Below are 23,188 nucleotides of genomic sequence, written 5' to 3' on the forward strand. Positions count from 1 at the left end.
TGAGTTATGTAATAATAGTATATTGCATAATAGACTAATAAATAGTCCTGTAGGGTTACGGGATAAAGTTTTTTATTTTTATTTATTTTTTATTTTATTTTAATGAGGAAAAAGAGATGGAATCGAACCGTTGAAAATGGCCTCTACTTGCTTTGTTTTGTTTTTATTATTTTAATTGTGGGGCTAATGTTATTGGACTCTTTTCCTGTCTTTTTCTTCTCCTCTCTTCAAAATTAATCAAAAGTTTAATAAAGATGATGTTTATTTTTGTATTTTAAAGTATTTTTTTTAAATAATTATTTTTATTTTTTATTTTTAAAAATAAAAAAATATTATTTTCATATATTATCTTTTTCCCATGGTTTGTTTTGGAATACCACGGTGGGATGGATGTTTATATGGTTTTTAAGCTTTGATGTGGTAATTTAAATCGATGGTGTAATTAGTTTTTGTTTATTTAAATAATGACGTCATTAATAAGCAACTAAATAATTTCTTGTTACTTTTAATGAAAGTATCAAAATATTGATCATCAGTGGGTTATTTAAGAAGTTATGACAAGTTATGCAGTTATAAAAAATAAATATTCATAAGTTAAAATCAGTATATTATACTGCCAGTTGATAAAATTTTAAATCTTATTTTTTATTTAATTATATAATAATAAAAATAAAAAAGAATTTTTAATTAAATTAATGTATTTTTTATTTTGACAACAAAATATTTTTTTATTAACGACACATTTCATTTAATAAAAAGTAACAACAGTAAAAAAAATCCACAAAAATTATAATAATCTAACTAAAATGAGAAAAAATATATATTTTTAATCAAAAAACTAATTTTCTCATTCAATATTAATAAAAAATTATTTTAAAAATTTTACATATTAAGCTAATACATGATTATTTCATAAAACAATCAATAATATCATCATAGCAAAACTTTAATCTTTTTAAAAATAATGATGTAATTAGACAATCACTTAAATATTATTTTAATAAATTAATTTAAAGAGAAAGTTTAGAGAGAGAGAGAGAGAGAGATTCAAAAACAAAACATAAGCTCATGTATGCTTGAAGGTTAGGCCTATTTGCTTCTTTTCTTTTTTCAACCAACAAAATAAAGAAAAACATTTATGGCTCATTATTTGTTTTTCAAGACAAGTTGAAAGAAAATATCACCTTCATTTAACCACTATTTCTTAGACTAACTAATGGACATTAAAATTAGCCGCCCAATGGCTTTCTCTATCATATTCCTGTTTTAAATAATTTTCTTTCTATTTTTAAATTCTAGGGGTTGAAATATGAAATAAATAAAATTTATAACTGAAATCTCAAAATACAATAATTAAATTTAAAAAAAAACTTGAAGGATTAAATTGTAGTTTTCCACACCTCCTAAATTGTAAAAAAGTTTTTTTTTTTTTGTTAAATCTAGTACTTGTTGTTTTAATATTTTTAATTGATAAAATTAAAATTTATTTTACAACATCAAACAACAATTTAATGTCATAACATTCTTAGCTTTACAAATACACAATAGCATGTAAAAAAAAAACATTAAGAGGTTTTAAATCATTTCAACAGGGATGAAATTAGAAAATAAATCAAGGATTGTAACAGAATAAATTTTCAAGAACAAAAAGAAAAGAGAGATTGATTAAGGTGCACTCTTGAAGACCACAGTACGCTTGAGTCATGCGTCACAATTAAAAAAGTAGCATTGTACCTTTTTTTTAGTTAATTTTTATAATTATTGTCATGATTTATTTTCTACCCCCATTTTTCTTCGAATGCATTTTCAAAAACTATAAAAACAATAAACAAATTCCAAAAAAAATATTTTTGATGCAAAGTTCATTGGTGACCATTTCATAATTTTTTACCCTTTCACTTATCATATTCATATTAACATGATGAATTTTTTTAAAAAAATTAAAAATTAAAAAAAATCAAAGAGAAAAGAAAATAAATAAAAATACTAGTGAATGAGATAAACAAGAAAGGAAAAGGAACAAAATAAACATTAAAATCTTGAAAATTCTTAAGTAGGTTACTTTATTGATTGATTTTTATTTATGAGATCTTGTATTTATGATAAAATATTTTAAATACCCCGTTTTATGTGTTGATCTTTCATTAGTCAAAAAATATATAAATGAATATTTACTTTTCATGTTATTTATTTCAATTTTATTTTATTTTTTTATGTAAATAAAAATAAAAATGATATATGACAAATTTTTATTTTTTTAGAAATTTTTATTTCTATAATTATTTTATTAATGTTTTACTATAATAAAATAGATCGGTTTTAAGACTAAGGTAAGACTGAGATTTTGTTTCTTTGTGACTTCGAAATTATTAAGAAACAAGACTTATTTTATAAAAGAAAAATATAAAATTATTTAGGGATGAAGATAAAATAATTTTCTTATGATATATTTTGAGATTTATTTAGTTACATAATATTAGTGACTTTTGCACAATAAAAATGTGATTTTCTTGTTAACAATGACCATGATATTATGAGTGTTGAATTTATAGCTCAATAGGCACAAGGATTTTAAGAGATGGACTTACTGTTTTGTATAAAAAGCTGATTCCATTGTATACCAAAAAATAAAAATAAAATTGCATTTGGCATGACCAATATGGTTACGAAATAATGTGCATAGAATATTAATATCATAATATTCTCACTTGATATTTTAAAGATTTTATAAGCAATTGATATGAATTTTTTTTAATTAAAAAATATTATTTTGATATATTTTTAATTAAAAAAATATTTTAAGACTTAATTTCTACAGCTGTTCAAATGCCCTTTTGATTTATTTATTTCTCAATTTATGTATTAAATCTTTATCTATTTTTAATTTTGTTTTTGGTAAATATTTAATTATTGGACGCTACCTAATAATTTTGAACATGCAAAATCAAATTCTAATCCAAAAAGCATATAGATACCATCTAAATTAAATTTAATATAATATTTGACGATTATAGATTTTTAGTTTTTATAATCAATTAAATCAATAAAATAAATTGATCGCATGCTCTAGTTTTTATAATCAATTAAATTACCATTCATTATAACTATACAAATTTTTGTACTCCTATAATTTCCATTTGAGTTAATGAATTTTCAAATTTATTATATTCAAATGCCCAATTTGTATGTTTATTTAGGTCATAGTTGACCAAGTGAAAAAAAAAAAACAAAAAATTTATTTAAATTATAAAATAAGAATAACGCAACATTTCTTTAAAATTAATATCTTGATTCATTCAACTTCCTTTACTTTCACGAACGAAACATATACATGCATTTACTTCAATAAGCTATCAAATTTCAATGTTTTCACAAATTATCAAATTAAGTGTAAACCCATATCAGGGATTTTTTTTTAAAAAAAATTTAATTAATATTTTTTTAGTGTTTTTGAATCATTTTATGCATTGATATCAAAAATAATTTTTAAAAAAATATATATAAAAATATTATTTTGATACATTTCTGAATGAAAAGCACTTTGAAAAGTAACACCAACCACACTCCCAAACAAAAACAACTATTAAATATGGACTACTCTAATTTTTTTTTGTTAATCAAAACCTTACATTTTAATATTTCTTGTAATGTTACCAAATCTTCAATGATTTGATTGAGTTTGAGTATATAATTTATATTAATTTTCTTAAACATCTTCTTTAGTATTTGAGTATACCATTATGCTTAAAAATTTAAAGGCGACCAGGTGTGGTCGCAAGTCTGTTTGCTTATGTATTTCAAAAACGTTTTTAAAAAAATTTTAATTTTTTTTATTAGCTTTAAAGTAATATGTTTTTAGTGTTTTTAAATTATTTTGATATGCTGTTTTCAAAAATAATTTTTTAAAAATAAAAAAATATCATTAGCATGTATTTTGACATGAAAAGTTATTTGAAAAGCAACCGCAACCACACTACCAAATAAGCTTTCATATCAAAAGCATGGTTGGCTAGCAAGCAGGTACCACCTTTGTTTGCTTCTCTAAACTCTAGTATTTATTTTAAATTCTCCTCACGGCTCGGATAAAATCGAGCATAATCATGATGATTATAACTTAATTGATTAAATTTTAAATTTATTATTTAGAGATTACCAGTTTAAATTTTATAAATCTTAGGATTACTGGAGACTTACATGATCATTAACTTCAGGGTCTTGAAAGATTAGTCGAAACATGTTTAAACTGATCCGAACATCAATGATTAATAAAAATAAAATAAAATTGGGCAGCATTGCATTTATTCCAAACTTCATGTCTCTTAGTTTAAGAACAAATTGCTTGTGAAATTATTTTGCTATACAGAAATTTAAGTTGTCTTTGCTTTATGAATTTTGAGCTCATTCAATTGGATTTAAAATTTTTTATTTACCCATGTCTTGTAGAGAGAGAAATTTTATAATATTAAAGTTATAATTAGTGATTTCTTATCAATTAATTAATATGACCTACTTTACATAAATAAATAGATATAAGTACAAGAAAAAAATATCAATTACCAAGTAGAGATATTTTTATCATTTTTGATGGATCATGGATTTTGTTCTCACTCTCCTACTTGTATTTTTCTTTTTCTTCAAAATAGATCCTATAACTAATAGGATATTACCACTTAAAATTTGAGCATCGTAAAATTTTTCTATATTCTATTAAAATATAACATTAACATTTAAATATTTCTTATTGATGAACATGGTAAGTGATAGTTCTATACAAGTGATTTGCTTGCAGTGTAAAAGACATATAAAATCATTATATTAAATGTTATTTATCATTACTTAGAAGGTGAAAGAAAAACACATGCAATAAAATGAAGGGGAGAAAATAATTTGGAGGGAGTTTGATTCAAATAATTAAAGTTTTAAATTTACTTTGATTTTAAAATTAAAATGGAGCCTAAATGAAACCAAGGATATTTAAGTAATTTTCACTATAGATATTTCCAGCTTCTTCCATTTTCTTCCCGTTTCCAAACAAGGCAAACAAAATTCTCCTTTTTGAGTTCTGCCATTTTCCTCTCTTTCAAAAGTACAGTTTATTTTCTTTCCCACCATTTAACTGCTTCTTTTTTTCCTTCCTTCCACTTGGACCAATTGTTGAATTCTATAACCATCAAGGGTGATGATTATAAATATTTTTTATTTAGAAATATTTTAAAATAATATTTTTATTTTTAAAAAATTATTTTTGATATTATTGTATCAAAATAATCTAAAAATATTAATTTGAAACAAATAAAAAAAATTAAAATTTTTTTAAAATATTTTAAAATACAAAAACAAACAGTACAAATCTTGTAGATATAATTTATTGTTCTTCATCGTTTCATTTTGAAATCCACTTGTTGGGAATTGCTTAGCGTGCTCTTCCACATCATGATGGGATTCTGAAATCTCCGATTGAAAATGAAGAGCAGATTATTAAAGAAGCTTTCATGGAAATGATTCAAAGATAGACCAAGTTATTCTAACATCTTTATTGAGTAACGTATTCTCGATGTGGTAATGCATGTAACGTCTTTATTGACAATTATTTTTTATTACTAAATAAAGCATATTTATCCATGGCTTGGTCATGCTGTACATGTGAATTACAGGTTTTGCACCATGTGAACTTTCAAAGCTTACCTTTTCAACGGGCTCGACTGTTTGTCTTTTGCAAAGTGACAAAGCAATACCAGAAAATTAGTAAATATGAGCATGATATAATAAAATTTTATATTATTTTTTTAATATATATTAAGAGATGGATAATCGTTCATGGATATATCAAGATTTACCTAAAGGGTTGTGAAAGGTGAATTATTGTACTGGGATTCAAAGTTTTAATAATTATGTATTGTATAATCCGAGAAATAATAGTTGAGGAAGCTTTAGATGTCCTTGTAAGAGGTGAAAAAATTTTATTTTTCATTTACTAATAAATAATTCATTTGTATCATATGAGTTGCGTGATTTTTTGTATGAAACATAAAAAAAATCCAAAAAATATACAAAATAAAGAGACCTTCCAGACTAAAAAAAACATGGTGGTTTGGAACGATTTTAGACCACCATACGTCTTAGAGGTTGTATAAGCAAAATATGTGACGGTCACAATAAGGTGTGGAGAACCAAAACCAACATGTTCATTATGTCGTTATCAATCACACTAGTGGTTCTGTTCTATTCATTTCACATGCGAAGTGAATGATAAAATTTCTTTTTTATTAAATCCATTTTTTATTTGTTGTTTTTTTATAAATATATTTAACTAACAACAGTTTTCTCATGCACATTACTGTTCTTGGACGCGGGCCAAGTCTGGTGAAGCTTTTTTATGGAAACACATGTGTGAAGTGATGACCGTAAAAAAAAGGATGCAGTAGCTTCTGGATAACTGAATTCAATACTTTGTAGTATGTTGGTTTTCAACCATTTGTTTCTTAAGTTATTATGTTTCTGAATTTGTTGACTTTTTTTTTTTTAATGATACATATAACACCAAGTTGAATGAGAGATATGAAGACGATCCTTCGACCCATCCAAATCTCGATACAGATTTGTGGTTCCAGATCTCGATACAGATTTGTGGTTGGAGATAGTATTGTCTAATGGACCCGATAGAGATCAGGTGTACAGTCTCTCTCACACTACGGTCGAGAACTTGCGAACGACCCATGGTGTTTCAATTGTTAGATACCCGTAAACAATTGCAAGCAATCAAACTTTGGAGTTCAAGGTGATTTTAGATCAATGAGTACAATCTTGGACGACCCATCTTGCTGTTGATTATGAATGACTCAGTGCTGAGACGACTAAACTTCCTCGATTGGTAATGGAGATGAAATCACAGATGTGTGATACATACGATCCCCCTTATTAGCCTTATGGTTTCAATGATGACCCGCCTCCTCCTCCTCCTCCGACGCATGTATTCTAGATTAATTGTATTTGAATTTGTAATAAATATTTGATTTTTATATTAATTTAATTTAATTTACTTTAATTATTTTCTTATTTTGTTTAATAGATTTTAAAATATATATTTTTTTAAATTATTATAGATGGTGTTACTAACAGACTTAGTCTGTCGGTATATTCTTTAGAATTGAAAAAGAATTACTATAAATATTATTGCAACTGTTTATCCATAGACAAAATTACAAACATTTTTTTTGTCGATTACTTTTCAAATAGACCAAGGGAAATACCAACAAACAAAAACATCACTAATAAAATTACATATATTTTTTAATGTCGGTGATATATTATATTTATTGATGAAAATATCGATGGAATGGAGTGGGTAAATTTTTTTTGCGTGCCTTTTCTATTAGTAAATCCATCGGTAATTTTATTACCAACGAACTTACAGATAGATCACAAATCACTGACGAGAGTTTTTTCAATAATATATTTCTGTTCGTGAGCTCATAGGTAAAATCCATGCCAACAAACTATGAACATAAATACTGACAAAAAATTTCATTAATATATCTAAAAATTATAGTAGTGAAGATTAGGACTTGGTTTCAAGTTTTAACTTAAAGAATGCATCAATTGTAATTTATAAGTCTAAAAAATCTTTCAAGGTTTATATGTGTGAAATGTTATAACTTGTGAATGTTAAGACAAATCGGGTTCGACAACAAAATCTTGATTATATCTAAAAAAATAAAATTGCATTTTTTGAAGTTAAACTTAGTTTTTTTTTCTTGGTTACAAACTATTTATTAGATTTTTAATAAATCCTTTTAGATACATGTATAGTGAAGTGTGTGAATTTATTTTAATTATGCTATAAAGATAAAATATAGAGATTTACAAGAAACACTAAAATGACACACTTAAATTATAAATCTTCACTTAAATTCTAGATTGATTACATACATGTGTATACACAAGAGAAATTAATATAGAAATAAGTATCTAGTTAATAAAATTTATCTTAATATATTAGATTTGTGTGAAAAATATGTTTTTAAGATTATTTAACCAAATACTTAATATTAATTAATAAGCAAATTGACTCAAAGATATGTTAATTATTATAAAAATAAACAAATACCATATCTGAGACAAGTTGAGATAAATGTCTTGCATAACATGAAACTTTTTGTTCTTTTTTTCTAGAAACTCCAATCTTATTTTAGGGCAATAAATTTAATTTGTATTACAACCGTACAAATTAAAATGTAAATTCTGACTTTGGCATGCCCTAATACGCTAATTGCATATTAAAGTAATAAAAATTTATTAGACTTCCCAAAATGGATGCATTAAGGTTCTTAGGGACGGGTGGACACAGACAATTATTACAGATAGATTCTTGCATTTATTATTCTGATTTTATTTTCGTAAAATGTCAGTAATTTAGAGTGAAGTACGGCTCCTTTATTTAGCCATAATATTATATACTGTTTTTATTTCCATATATAGTGAAGCACGGCTCCTTTATTTTACTATCTTATATGTGTACGAAACTTTTGGCTAGTAAACTTATCTTGAATAAATAAAATTATCAGCTTTGAGTTTCATCTTTGTATCACATTGGCTTATTTATAAGCCCGTATTTTTAAAAAAAATTAAAATTTTTTATTTTTTTATTTTAAATTTATATTTTTTTGGTTTTTTTTAAATCACTTTAATGCGCTAATTTAAAAAATAATTTTTAAAAAATAAAAAATATTTTTTTATACATTTCTAAGTAAAAAATACTTCAAAAAATAATCATAACCACATTCTCAAACATACACTAAATCATTAATACTTAGAGTGTATTTAAGAGTTAAGGTGCTTTTACTTTTAAGTAATTTTAAAAATATTTTTTTATAAAAAATAAAAATAGATTGATACTTTATTTAATGTTTTTTTTTTTATGGTTTTTGATATCATAAATAAAAAAAATTATTTTGATATATTTTGAAGTGAAAAAATAAACACTTTTAAAAAAAACTTAATCAAAACTAAGCATGTTACCTTCATCAAATTGACATTTATCACTTAGATGAATGAATTTAACTTGTTTAATCACCTAGTTTTTTTTATTTTTATTTTTTATTTAATAGTAAAAAATATTTTCAAATCAATTTATATATTAATTACGACTCTTTTTTTTTCCAAAAAATTTTAAGAATACATCCCCATTCCAATACCATATATTTAGAAAAATTTAGTAATTTTTTTAAATATTTATTCCTAGATTTGAACTCTAAAAAAAATATAAGTATCATATATCTTTAACTAGGAGACCAACAATTTAGGTTTTTTTGTTCGCCTAGTTTTCAAAACCTTATAAAAACCATATAAAATCTATTAAAATGGTATATCTACATACATTTAATTAGCGGAAAGTTTAAATTTAAACTCCAATTTAGATAGACATGATGAGATTTATGCAAGAATGTAAGATGCAATATTTTTTTTAGGACATATTCTTTTTTATCTTAGATAAATGTTAGATTATTTTTTGCATTATGCTATGGATCAGATCAACTTTTTATGATGAAAAATAAATATATTTAGGTATTGTTAATGTGTTTTTTAGCATAAACAAATTTAAAGTATTGAGGGTTGACTTAATATGTTTGATTGACTTAGTAGGTTAAAAAATAACTCGGACGATTAATAAAACTATAATTTGACTAAAAAATAATAATCAAGATAACATATTTTATTAAATATTAAAATGACAACATATTAAATCAACTTGTGTTAATTTGCCAAATCAATTACTCATGTCATGAGACTCGATTACTCTATAGAAAGCAAATACAAATAAATAATATTATACCTAATTCTCTATCAATCCAATATTAAAGGATAAATTGAAAATGAAATTCAACTAAAAATGAGTTAAGTCAACCTGGGTTAACCTACCAAACTTGGATCATGAGACTATGATAACTTTATAAAAAACAAATTGAAATAAATTATGAAACTTAATTCTTAATCAACTTAATATTGAATGATGAAATAAAAAAATATAAAAAATCACTTGAATTAACCAACTAAACCCATGACCTCATCACGAGACCAAAAAAACCTCATATAATACTAATCGAAACAAATTAAGAAACATAATTCCTAACTAACCTAGTATTAAATTATGAAATTGAGAAAATCCACCTAAAAAAAAGAAAAAAAAACCCTAGTTAAATAGCTTAACCTACAAATCGAGTCATATGACCGTGATAGGGTCCTTAGAAAGTAATAAATAAATAAATTATGAATCTCAGTTTTTAATCAACTTAATGTTGAAGGATTAAATTGAAAAAAAGTCAAATAAAAAAGGAGGAAAATAATGACCCAAGTCAATCTGGATTAACTTGGCAAACTCAGATAAAGAGATCAAGATAATTCCATAGAAAACAAATAAAAAAATTATAAAGTTCAATTCTCAACTAACTCAATGTTAAAGGATGAAATTAATTTTTTTTTTAAAGCAAAAAAACCCAAGTCAACTTGGCTAACCCGCAAAACTCGTAACCCGGATCATGAGACCGTGATAAATTTGTAGAAAGAAAATTAAAAAATAATTATGAAACCTAATTCCTAATTAAGTCAATGTTAAGGGATGAAGTTGAGAGAAAAATATAATCAAAAAAGGATAAAAAATGACCCTGGTCAATACGACTAACCCTAAAAAGTCACCATCTCAATTATGAGATTAAGATAATGTCATAAAAAATAAATAAAAATAAATTATGAAATTTAATACCTAGTAATCCCAATTTAATTTTCAATATTATAAAACTCAATTCCTAATAAAATCAATGTTAAAGGATGAAGTTAAGAGAAAAAAACTAATTAGAAAAGGAAAGAAAATAACTCAGGTCAATATAATTAATTCTTAAAACTCGTAATCCGGATTATAAGATTAGAATAATTTTATAAAAAATAAATTAAAATAAATTATAAAATTTAATACCTAATAAATCCAATTTAATCCTTAAAGAATTTTGAGAGTGAACTTAATTTTTTACGCTACAGTGAAAATTAAATCTCTTTTAGTTTATGTTAATTAATTAATGATACACTAAAAAATTAATCCTTAAAGAATTTTGAGAGTGAACTTAATTTTTTACGCTACAGTGAAAATTAAATCTCTTTTAGTTTATGTTAATTAATTAATGATACACTAAAAAAAGCCAGGCTCTTTAACTATATGTTAATGGTATAATAAAAAACCAAGCTCATGTTAATAATAATAATAATTAAAGACACAAAAACATGTAGAAGGTATTTATGTTATGTCATATGTCATAATGCACATAAAGTCAAAACCGAAGTAGCGAAGCCACCATGGGGTAATGTGAAGCGCCGCATGTCTCTCTTCCCTCTCCTCCGCACGCTTCGCCCAATCCACACTCTCCATAAATGAGAATTAAAAAAAAAACCCAAACACACATATACGCAACACACGAGAGAGAGAGAGAGAGAGAGAGATTCAATAGTAGTGGTAGAATAGATGGCAAGCCGAGAGGGACAATAGAAAGAGAGATGGAGAGACCGAGGAATGCTGGAAGTTGGTGGCTATAAACAAAAAAGGGAAATCAGGACAACGTTTTATATGGGTGGGAGTGGAACGCTAGTGGACGGTATTCGTCGATGGTTTCAACGCCGATCCAACCATAACAATCATGATCACATTAATAATATTAACAAAACTACTTCTTCTGATGTCAGTAGTAGTGGTTGTCCACAATCATCGGTAAATGTAAAGGAGGGAATAAAGGGGACAGAGGAAGAGCAGCTGACTGTGATTGAGGATTTTGATATTTCTGATCTTAAACTTATTAGAGTTCCTAAACGTATCCATTTCCCTCCTGGTTCTACCATGGATCTTCAGAAGAAGGTAACCAAATCCCTCTTTTGACAGTCAAGATTATAGATGGATTTCTTTGACTTGTGGGTTTTTCTTTTTTCTTTGTTTTGTTTCTGATCACTTCTTTGATTTCTGGAGAACTACTGTTTCCTTTTTTTTTTTCAAAAGTGTTTTAGTTTTGTTTTATTGGATTTTCTGAGATTTGTTTGGCTGCTCTGTTAATGGGTTTCAATGAGCTTAAAATCTAAATTTTTGATTGCAAAAATGTGAGGGGTTAAATGAGAAAATTGGATTTTTGGTTGGTGTTTGATATTGATCTTCCTCTTTCTGATTTCTTTCACTTTCGGTATACTATATTTCTTCATTGGACTTATCTGCATTTTTGGGTCCAAAGAATTTGGCTTTTTTAAAGTGTCGCAATTATCATTGTCAATTTTCCTATTAGTTGCACCATTTTGTTATCATTTATTATTTGGCATGGTTGTTTGATGTATATCACTAATTACCTCATCAGCATTGCCTTTTCTTAGTTGTTTCAGTCCCTTTTTTTTGTTTTAGGAATGATTAGTTGATCTTATTTGTTTTTTGTGACCTAGTCTTTTATTTGATTGGATCTGTGAGCAACACGGTTATTTTCTTGAAAATATTTTTTTTTCTTTTCAATACAATTAAGAAAATTGTTTTCAAATTTATATTTATGATGCCAGGTCATGTTATTGACAATCTGACTTGTATCTTGTTGTATAACATTGTAAGAATGCGAAGTTGTCCGTTTGGTGGGTTCTAGAAGTTAAGTGTTCCTGCATGAGCTTCATAGAATCTTTGTGTGAAATGAAGAAGTTTCAATTTTTATTTGAGTGTTGGTTTTAGAATTATATGCTGCATCAGGTTCTTAGTGCTAAAACCAACAAGCCTTAAAAGATAGGTTTTTATCATTTAAAAGATCTTGTTTAGCTCAATGTTTTTTAATTACATGATTGGTTGAAATAGTTGATGCTATACCTTTTACATGTACTCCAATCCTCCTACTCCGTGTCTCTCTACATAAATTATGCAGTTTGAAATTGACAACAAGTAAGTTTGATTCTTTATACAGGGCTCGGCAGAGGCAGATTTCTTCACCGAGTATGGAGAGGCTAGTCAATACCAAGTACAAGAAGTCATTGGAAAAGGTAGTTATGGTGTTGTTGGCTCTGCAATTGACTCTCATACTGGAGAAAGGGTTGCAATCAAGAAGATTAATGATGTTTTTGAGCATGTTTCTGATGCCACACGTATTCTAAGAGAAATTAAACTCCTTCGGTTGCTTCGTCATCCTGATATTGTAGAAATAAAGCATATCATGCTTCCTCCTTCACGCAGGGAATTCAAAGATATCTATGTTGTTTTTGAGTTGATGGAATCTGACCTTCACCAAGTAATTAAGGCAAATGATGATCTTACACCTGAGCATTATCAATTTTTCTTGTACCAGCTTCTTCGTGGTCTTAAATATATACATACAGGTATGTGTTTCTCATTGTCTAATGTCTTTCTATGTCTTTTTTGTTAGTTGATTCATTTTTTGCATTTCTTGCAGCAAATGTGTTTCATCGAGATTTAAAGCCAAAAAACATTCTTGCTAATGCCGACTGCAAACTGAAGATATGCGATTTTGGTCTTGCTAGAGTATCTTTCAATGATGCCCCATCAGCTATTCTTTGGACAGTATGTTCTCTAATGCTAGTCATGAGCTTATGTGTTTTTCTGTCCTTTTCTAGGCCTACCGACAAAAAAAGTTCTTAAGCGTTTGTTTTTACAATTTTAGCTTATTTTCTAGCTTTCCTATATGTGCCTTTCTTTTATTTGATTAGGTGCTGCAATTGTTTTCTATTATCACCATTCTGTAAAATTTTGGCTTAGTTTGATAACCTGAATTCTACATGACTTGGGTGAGTTTTGAGATAAAATTCAACCATGAGATCGCAATAAAGGGAGATTATTCAGAAAGAAATGACTTGAAATTAGTAATATGAGTTAAAAAATGAAAAATTGAGCTGATTGTTACAAGGTCTCGATCATGCATGAATGCTTTATTTAATGATGATTGTTGCTTGAGGAGGAAAAGTAGCTGTGTTTAGAGAAGATGGTGGCGGTTAACTTGTTTCACTTGTAATGAGTTGTGCGGGAATCAAGGTTGCTTGTGCTGGGCTTTTGGCTGTTGGTAGCTGGGTAATGGGTTTGAAGAGATGGACTTAATGAATAGGTGACTGTTTGATGGGTGTTAGTGTTTTTGTGGCTGGCTAGGGTGTTTTTCCTTGTATGCTTGATTGGCTGGTCATTTTGGTGGGTTCATGCAATGTTTGTTCGGTTGGTTGTGGAGGTGGATTTTGTGTTTGAATTGGTTGTAGAGGAATTGATAGAGGCTTACCAGTTTTTCATGCTTTTGGGTAGGTTTGGATTATGGATCGTTGTTTAAGAGGAAGTTTAAAGTATTTGAAGATGGATGACCAAAATCTGGAAAATATTCTGGAATCTGATGATGGGAGGTTAAAGATAGCAAATACAAATTAAAATATATTTTGACCCTCGAGATTACTGAAGTTTTGTTATCTCTAGGTTTATAAATAAGAGTTATGATTGTTGTCATTTTAGCATATCTTAGGCGGATCCAATTTAAAGTATCCTATAATTTTCTGACATGGAATTTGTGTCAAATGCTAGTACATGAAGATTAAATGTCAACATCTTGACTCCAGATTGGAGCAGACCATGATGGCACTACATAAGTGCAGCACTTAATACAAGCTCATAGACATGCTTGCAAAACTTGACATGATGTGCTACAAATGAAAAAAATGCTAAAGCATGGTGGTGTTTCTTTTTTATTTTTGTCATTGGGATTTCTTTCAATGACGCTCTTATTTGATGTCATCTTATTAAAAATTACAGGCTGGAAATCTCTAAGAACTATAATATGCTAACTTTTTCTCCCCCTCTTTTTGGAAGGACTATGTAGCTACTAGATGGTATCGTGCTCCTGAACTCTGTGGCTCTTTTTTCTCCAAAGTAAGCTTTTTTACTGCTTGATGTCTCAACCCTTTTATTACTTTACTATAATACTCTGATTGCTGTGATGGCTTAAGGTATTTAAAAGACCAATCTAGGGACTAAATTGGGATATTCCCATTTGTTGATTTCTCCTTTCTTCATTTTTCCCAATTGATTCCACTAGGCATCAATGGCATTGATTAATTCATCTTGTTATGTCAAATAATTTAATATATAATAGGACACTCATTTTGGACCTATCCTTGGTAATTTTGTCCAATTTACTTGACGTATTTATGAGATAATCATTAAGTAGCAGCATGTTATCCATTGTAATTACCTCTGGATTTTAATGAGGGATCTTACCCATCCTATGTGTTGAAACTTGTTTGCTGTTTTTTCCAAATTTAAGCTGTTTGAGGTGCTATCAGCCAAATATGTATCACCCGTCAGTAACAACTGGTACTGCTCTTTAACGAGGAAGAACAATATCTGTCAGGCAGCTAAATATGATAAAATATTTCATTTCAGGTGGATCATGGCTGGTATTCTATCATCTTAAAGTGTACAGGATCTGATATGGATCTATGCTGTATTCTCCCACAATTATAAGCCTGAATCTTGGCATTTCTTTATTTTTGTTCTTGATTCTTTGATTATTTTCATCCAGTGAAATACATTCAATTGTTAAGATATTGCAGCAGGGTCCAGATGGTCATAATGATTCCAGCAGGGTCCAGATGTTCATAATGATACTAAAGAATTTATTTTATTTATAATATGCTGCACATGATAGGTTTGAGATTGTGTACATTTTTCATTCTTACTTGCACGTTTTCACTTTCAATCTTTTGGCATAGTGGTAAATGTTTGCTGCTCAAGTTCATTGTTACTTTTCAGTTATTTCTTTATTTTAGCATCATGTGTCTTCAACTGTTGAAAATACACTGTTACTAAGTGTTTTCATCTTCCTTCAGTACACTCCTGCAATTGATATTTGGAGCATTGGATGTATATTTGCTGAAATGCTCACAGGAAAACCACTTTTTCCTGGTAAAAACGTGGTTCACCAATTGGATCTTATGACTGATTTGCTGGGCACTCCTCCTCCTGAATCTATTTCAAAGGTTAGTGTCTCATTACAGTCACTGCTTTTCTGCTGTCAATAGACAAACATATTGTACAATTTTATGCTGTCATTGTTGTAAGGCTTTTGCAGTAAATTGCTACTCTTAGTTCTTAAAAAAGTGCATTAATTTGTTTCTCTTCTGCTTTTATGTCACATAGTTTGTTGTTTCCTTTTGTTCCTTTTTTCATTCATGTTTCCCCGCATGTTACTTGGCATTATGTTGGCAGATTCGAAATGAAAAGGCAAGGAGGTATCTTAGTAACATGCGGAAGAAACCACCAGTTCCATTCCCTCAAAAGTTCCCTAATGTAGATCCATTGGCTCTTCGCCTACTGGAGGGCCTGCTTGCATTTGATCCAAAAGATCGTCCGACAGCTGAAGAGGTACTAAGATTCAGTAGTTTTGTAACCCTCATTTCAAATTCGAATTAAAATAAAGATAAAAGAGATATCTATGACAGTTGTTTGTGAATCATGATACATTCTAACATCCCTAATGCGCCCAGGCTTTAGCAAATCCTTACTTTAATGGTTTGTCAAATGTTGAGTGTGAGCCCTCCACTCAACCTATTTCAAAATTGGAGTTTGAGTTTGAGAGGAAGAAAATAACAAAAGATGATGTAAGGGAACTGATTTACCGAGAGGTATGGCAGCAACACTTTGATTCTTGTTGCTTTTCTTTGCACTGTGGCTTTCACACATCACTGTGACTAAAATGAACTTTTGATTTGTTGTAAACAGATATTAGAGTATCATCCGCAGATGCTGAAGGAGTACCTTCGAGGTGGAGAGCAGACAAGCTTTATGTACCCAAGGTAGGGTGGTTGCTTATAACCTAGGGAAAACACATTTTCAAGAAAACATTAACTGGTAAAAATGTTTTCTACAAATATCTTATTTTAGAAAAAACTTCCTGGTAACTGGAAATTTCTCCACAAGCAAACATGACCTTAGAGAAGTTCTACAAATTCCTCCACATTTTCAACACATTAGTGAATCAATATCTGATTTTTATGAAATATAAATATTTTGTAAATGCGGTGCTATATGTTCTGATATGAATTAGTTATTTGATGTTATTTTTCACTGTCAACCATAGCGGTGTTGATCGATTCAAGCGACAATTTGCACATCTTGAGGAGCACTATGGTAAAGGGGAAAGAAGCACTCCACTCCAAAGACAGCATGCTTCCTTGCCTAGGTATGTGCTGGACATGAGTTATTCTCTCTTTCATTTGAAGCTATATGATCATATGATTAGGCAAGCTGGTTTGTTTTTCCATACAAATCCCTCCCCCCTCCCCCTCTACGTCTATAATATTGTATATGTGTACAATTTTGACCAATTTCAAATGAATCATGGCTCTCCATCTCCAAAACACCGCTGATTAAACTATTTCATGATGTAATGTTCACTTAATATTGATGACCTTCAAGTGTCACCTCTTCTTCAGAGAGCGGGTTCCTGCTCCGAAGGATGAGACAGCAGCTCAAAGCACTGATATTGAGAGGCGAACTGCACCTTCTGTTGCAAAATCTCTTGAAAGTCCCCCAGGATCGCAGCAAGCAGATGGTTCAGAGGATGTGACAGTTGCAGCACAAAATGGATCTAGCAAGCCAAACTACAGTAACAGAAGCCTATTGAAGAGTTCCAGCATCAGTGCCTCCAAATGTGTGGTTGTGAAACCTAAAGGAGATTCAGAAGTAAGTGACATCATTTTACATAAATAATCTGTCCATACATGGAAGAGTCAAAGGTGGATTGTGTAGTAGAAGTGTTGAACATAAAAAGGAATTTATATAAGAAAACCTAAACTCTCTTGCACCTATCTTCTTGTCTCCACAGAGGGCCGCTACACTTCACCTTCACACACAAACACAGCCTAAAATGGATCATGTAATTGTGCTCAATGCAAGGATGCTGGGTCAATAAGGGCCTATACATGTTCTGGTCTTTTACTTTAGGCAAAAGAAACGGCTACCTAAAAGGAGTTGTGGCTGCAATCTTTCATCACATGGGTCATGGAGCTCTGGTGGACACCATTTCTGCTGTAAGAAACAAAATTGGATGCTTTGGTATTGCTGAGGGTATGTACCCAGGAAGTTTGTGTACTGTTGCAATAAAGGAGCACTTACCCAGGATTCTTTGGTTGGGTAATATTTGCCGCTAAGATCTATCCCTTGAGGTGCTATTTTCTGTAATTTTGAGCATCATGTTAGTGTTCATGGAGTTGCTGCTTAAGTTTCTGGTGATTATGCGATGGTTACAGGCTTTCAGCCACAACCCTAAATCCTAGTAGTGAACCCACAAGGATCAAGCTTGCTTCTGGCTCCTAAAAGATTTTTTTAAGGCACTGGCATGAAATGATTGGAGACAAGTTGCAGGTGGAGGAAGGACTGAGAGACCCCGCTAAGGCTGGTAATGCTTGCCAATTTAGAGTAAAGACCTAAAGTGCATGGTGTGGCTATGTACCTAGTTGAACATTCTTGTGAAGGAGATGATCATCAACACATTGGACATGTTTCATTGCTACAATGAGGACTAGTCAGCTTAGGGGACTGGCTGCTGCTAGTGCTGCTAAGGTTGATAAGAGTGTGTAATGGGAATCACTTGTTTCACTGTTTTTGGGAACCATGCTTATTAGATTTTTCAGGGCGTATAGTCATGCCTGTGTTGGAAGTTTTGTTTAAATGTTCATTTATCCATGTTTTTTTTTTAAATAAAAATAAAAATGAAAAGCTGCTTAAATGGGTGATTTCACACAGCAAAAGCGGGATATTAAAAACTGTGGTATGTTTTAATCCTCCCTTCATATTTTACCTTTTCTTATTGCAGGAGATTATTGAAGATGCCAGTGATGAGGATGTCAACGACTTGTCTCAGAAGGTTGCAACCTTGTAGAGATTCAGGTGGCTGAATCTGGCTACCTGCCCGTTTTCCAGCGCAGTGTGGAGAGTGGGTACTTCACAATGACCTACACGGAAGACCAGGTAGAAGCTAACTACAATGGGACTACATTGTTATAGTTACCCCTCTAGATTGCAGAGAAGAGATGTGATCTCTTGTTAATGTAACTCCGTTCATCTTTTGATAAACAAAAAAAAAGTACCTTTATTCTATGTCTTAGTGTGATTTGATAGGAAAAGGGGTTTTGGTCTGAAGAAGACGTGGCCCTATGATATCTGTGGTATGCTCATATAATGTTATTGACATCAACGTTGCTCTTTTAAAGTTATCTTGAAGAAATGAAACATGTAAAGGAAGCTGGTTTAGCTGTGATGCATCGTCCCCGAGAATTAGTGGAATTTGAGCTTGGTACGGTGACGCAAAGGGATTTATTTAAGCTAAAACCTTGACTTGAAAGACTGATTAGTTCACTGGGATTTTGCCTTCTGTTGTTTATGGAGTAGAAATAAGCACCAGTCAGGCAAAAGTGCCCCGAAGGGAAACAGCTTGCATGCAACATCTCTTAGTGGAATTTAGCAATAAACGTCTATTGCTTCAAAGTACTTGTTATGTTATTGTTGGCTTTTCAATTATATTATAAATATTTCACCTTTTTTTATTTAAAATGAAAAGGAAAATAAATATCACAGGGTTTTTATTTTTATCAGAAAAAAGCTAAAGAACTTGTCATACTCTGGTTCATGTGGTAGTGTACATTCCCAGGCATGCAGCTTAACTTGTTGACAAATCAAAATCATGTGGGTTTGCACAAAAGAAAGGGGATAACATTTTTACCGAAGCATCGAGCAACATTTACCCTGCAATGGAGTTTTTTTCATCAATCAAGACCATCCATTTTCTTGTTTATAAATAGACAAAAATGCCACAAGAGTAGATCCTAAACAGAAAGGGACTAAAGCCTGTGCAGAAAAAATGGAGAAAGGTAATGTTCCTCCTTACTTTCTTTCTGCTCTAGTATTATTTCCCTAAACCTCTGTTTTTACTTTCATGTGATTATTGTCAATAGAAAGACTTAAGTCAAGCATACAGCTATTACAGCTGTATGCTTGAATAGGAATATAAATGATTGAATAGGAAATAGGAAATTTACCTTATTTAGCTTCCTAGATTTCCTCTTTGTAATTACCATGTATAGCACAACTTTTCCTATATAATGAAAGCCTAGTCGAAAGGTGAAGGCAATTCAAACCATTCTGTTATGGTATTAGAGCTTGGTGTTTTCTCACAGAATTTTTAAGATTTTTCGTTCTCTTTCTTAGTCATAGTTTTATGGAGAAGTCAGATAATGTTTGTGTCAGATTTACTGGCAAAAATTATGCTGCTTGGACATTCCAGTTAGAGATCTTTCTCAAGGGAAAGGAGTTATGGGGCCATATAGATGACAATGACAAAGACTTGGTTGCTGAAGGATCTGTGGTTGTTAAGGCAGCATGGGCTGCCAAAGATGCACAAATCATGTCCTGGATTCTCAGTTCTGTGGAGCCACATCTGATCCTTTCTTTGCGTCCTTATAGATCTGCAAAGGCCATGTGGGATCATCTCACACAAGTTTATAACCAAGACAACAATGCTAGGCGTTTTCAGCTTGAGTTGGCTATTGCCAACCATACCCAAGGAGATCTTTCTATTCAAGATTACTATTCTGGTTTTCTGGCTTTATGGAGTGATTATTCTGATCTTGTTACAGCCAAGGTTTCTGCCGAAGGTGTGCTGACAGTGCAGCAAGTCCATAAAATCAGCCAACGAGACCAATTTCTGATGAAATTGCGACCAGAATATGAACCAGTTCGTGCCTCTCTAGTCAATCGGGATCCTGTTCCATCCTTGGATGCTTGCTTTGGAGAACTATTGCGTGAAGAGCAGCGTCTCCATACTCAAACCATTATGGAGCAAGCAAGAGTTGCCTCTACCACTGTCTCAGTTGCTTATGCTGCTTACAGCAAGGGGAAGAATCGCGATATGAGCAAGACACAATGCTATAGTTGTAAGAAGTATGGACATATTGCTCCTCATTGTCCTCATAAAGTTTGCAACTACTGCAAGCAGCCAGGACACATCATTAAGGAGTGTCCTATTCGTCCTCCTCCACGCCCCAACAAAGCTTATCACGCTGCTGTTACTGCTGCTGGTTCCGCTGCTGGTTCCCCTTTTTCACAGACTTAGCCTCCAGCAAATTCACTAACCCGAGAGATGGTGCAAGAAATGATTGTGAGTGCTTTCTCCACACTTGGCCTTCAAGGTACTGGTTCTTCAGCCCCTTCTTGGATCTTAGACTCAGGTGCTTCCAATCATATGACAAACTCTTTGCATGGGTTAAGTAATATCCGTAAATATTGTGGATCCTCACATATTCAAACAGCCAATGGTAGTACTCTTCCCATCATGGCTGTTGGTGATGTACCTCCCCTTTTAAAGGATATTTTTGTCTCACCCAAGCTTGCTATAAACTTAGCTTCTGTAGGTCAACTTGTGGACACTAACTGTGATGTAAACTTCTCTAATCGTGGCTGTATTGTACAGGATCAGATGTCAGGACAGCTGATAGCGAAGGGGCCTAAGCACGAACGTTTATTTTCTCTCCAACTTCCTATTCCACGCACCTTGCTTCCTTCCTCTGTTTTAGCTTTCTTTTGTACTGCACCTAAAGTGTCCAATGAAGTTTGGCATAAACATCTAGGTCATCCAAATCCTAGAATCTTCTCTCATTTGTTGAAATCTGGGTTAATAAGTAATAAAGAGCATTCAGCTTCAACTGTGTTCCTTGATTGTGCTACATGTAAGCTTGGCAAAAGTAAAATTTTACCCTTTCCTTCTGCAGGCAGTAGAGCCACAAACCCTTTTGAGATAATTCATAGTGATGTCTGGGGAATTAGTCCTGTCATTTCTCATGCAAATTATAAATATTTTGTCACTTTTATCGATGACTATAGCCGTTATACATGGGTTTATTTCTTGCGGAACAAATCAGAAGTTTTCTCTATGTTCAAATTGTTCTTGGCACTGGTTAACACTTAATTTTCTGCCACTGTTAAGACACTTAGATCAGATTCGGGAGGGGAATATATGTCTCATGCTTTTCAATCATTCTTACAATCTAATGGTATCATTTCTCAACGATCATATTCCTATACTCCTCAACAAAATGGAGTAGCGGAACGCAAGAATCGTCATCTTTTGGATATGGTTCGTACCTTGCTCATTGAAACCTTTGTTCCTCCTAAGTTTTGGGTAGAAGCACTCATTACAGCCACTTATCTCATCAATAGACTTCCTTCCCAAGTCTTAGGTCTAGAGTCTCCATATTTTCGGCTTCATCATTGCCATCCTATATACACCAATCTTCACACATTTGGGTGTGTGTGCTTCATGCATCTTCCTCCACCTCATAGAAATAAACTTTCTGCTCAGTCAATTAGGTGTGCCTTTCTTGGATATAGTATTACTCAAAAAGGTTATCTATGTTTTGATCCACACACTAATCGAGTTCATGTTTCCAGAAATGTTATTTTCTTTGAAAATCAGTGTTTCTTTCCTTTGTCTTCATCCTCAGCCACTTCTCTTGCCTATTTACCCTCTTTTGATGACTCTTCTCCTTCACAAAGTGTTCCAGTTGACAGGTTCAAGCCATATTTGGTGTACAAAAGAAGACTTCCTGTGCTGCCCCCTTCAGCTTCTGTCCTGTCATCTGCTCCTCCTTTGCACCCTTTTGTGGCTTCTGAGGTAACTGTTTTGGCTCCTTTACGCCGCTCCTCTAGAGTATCTGTACCACCTGCTAAGTATGGATTTAACTCATATGTGGCACATCATTCTACTGCTGCTCTCTCTGTCACTTTATCCTCTATTGCTATCCCTACTGGTTATTCACAGGCAGCTAAAGAACCATGCTGGCAGCAGGCTATGCAGGAAGAGTTAACTGCTCTAGAAGCTAATCAGACTTGGGACATTGTTGATTGTCCTTATGGTGTGACTCCTCTTGGGTGTCGATGGGTCTATTCTGTTAAAATAAAGGCTGATGGCAGCTTGGACAGATATAAAGCACGATTGGTGGCTCTTGGAAACCATCAAAAATATGGAGAACATTATGAGGAGACCTTTGCTCCAGTGGCTAAAATGGGTACTATTCGAACAATTCTGGCCATCGCAGCATCTAAACATTGGTGTTTGCACCAATTGGATGTGAAGAATGCCTTTCTTCA

At 31.1% G+C, this 23,188-nt stretch overlaps 1 protein-coding gene across 1 annotated transcript; it reads left to right on the top strand.

The window, feature by feature from the left end:
• Positions 1-11,306: 11,306 nt before the first annotated feature.
• Positions 11,307-19,304, top strand: LOC118050971 (mitogen-activated protein kinase 9). The gene is made up of 11 exons (XM_035061462.2): positions 11,307-11,896; positions 12,963-13,371; positions 13,446-13,573; positions 14,855-14,914; positions 15,874-16,023; positions 16,253-16,408; positions 16,531-16,668; positions 16,766-16,839; positions 17,124-17,225; positions 17,479-17,728; positions 18,861-19,304. Exons 1-11 carry the CDS (start codon positions 11,558-11,560, stop codon positions 18,924-18,926), a joined length of 1,872 nt encoding a protein of 623 aa, XP_034917353.1. The 5' UTR covers positions 11,307-11,557; the 3' UTR covers positions 18,927-19,304.
• Positions 19,305-23,188: the final 3,884 nt, after the last annotated feature.

The sequence above is a fragment of the Populus alba genome, chromosome 15, assembly GCF_005239225.2.
Source record: "Populus alba chromosome 15, ASM523922v2, whole genome shotgun sequence".
In the NCBI taxonomy this organism is placed as follows: Eukaryota; Viridiplantae; Streptophyta; class Magnoliopsida; order Malpighiales; family Salicaceae; genus Populus; species Populus alba.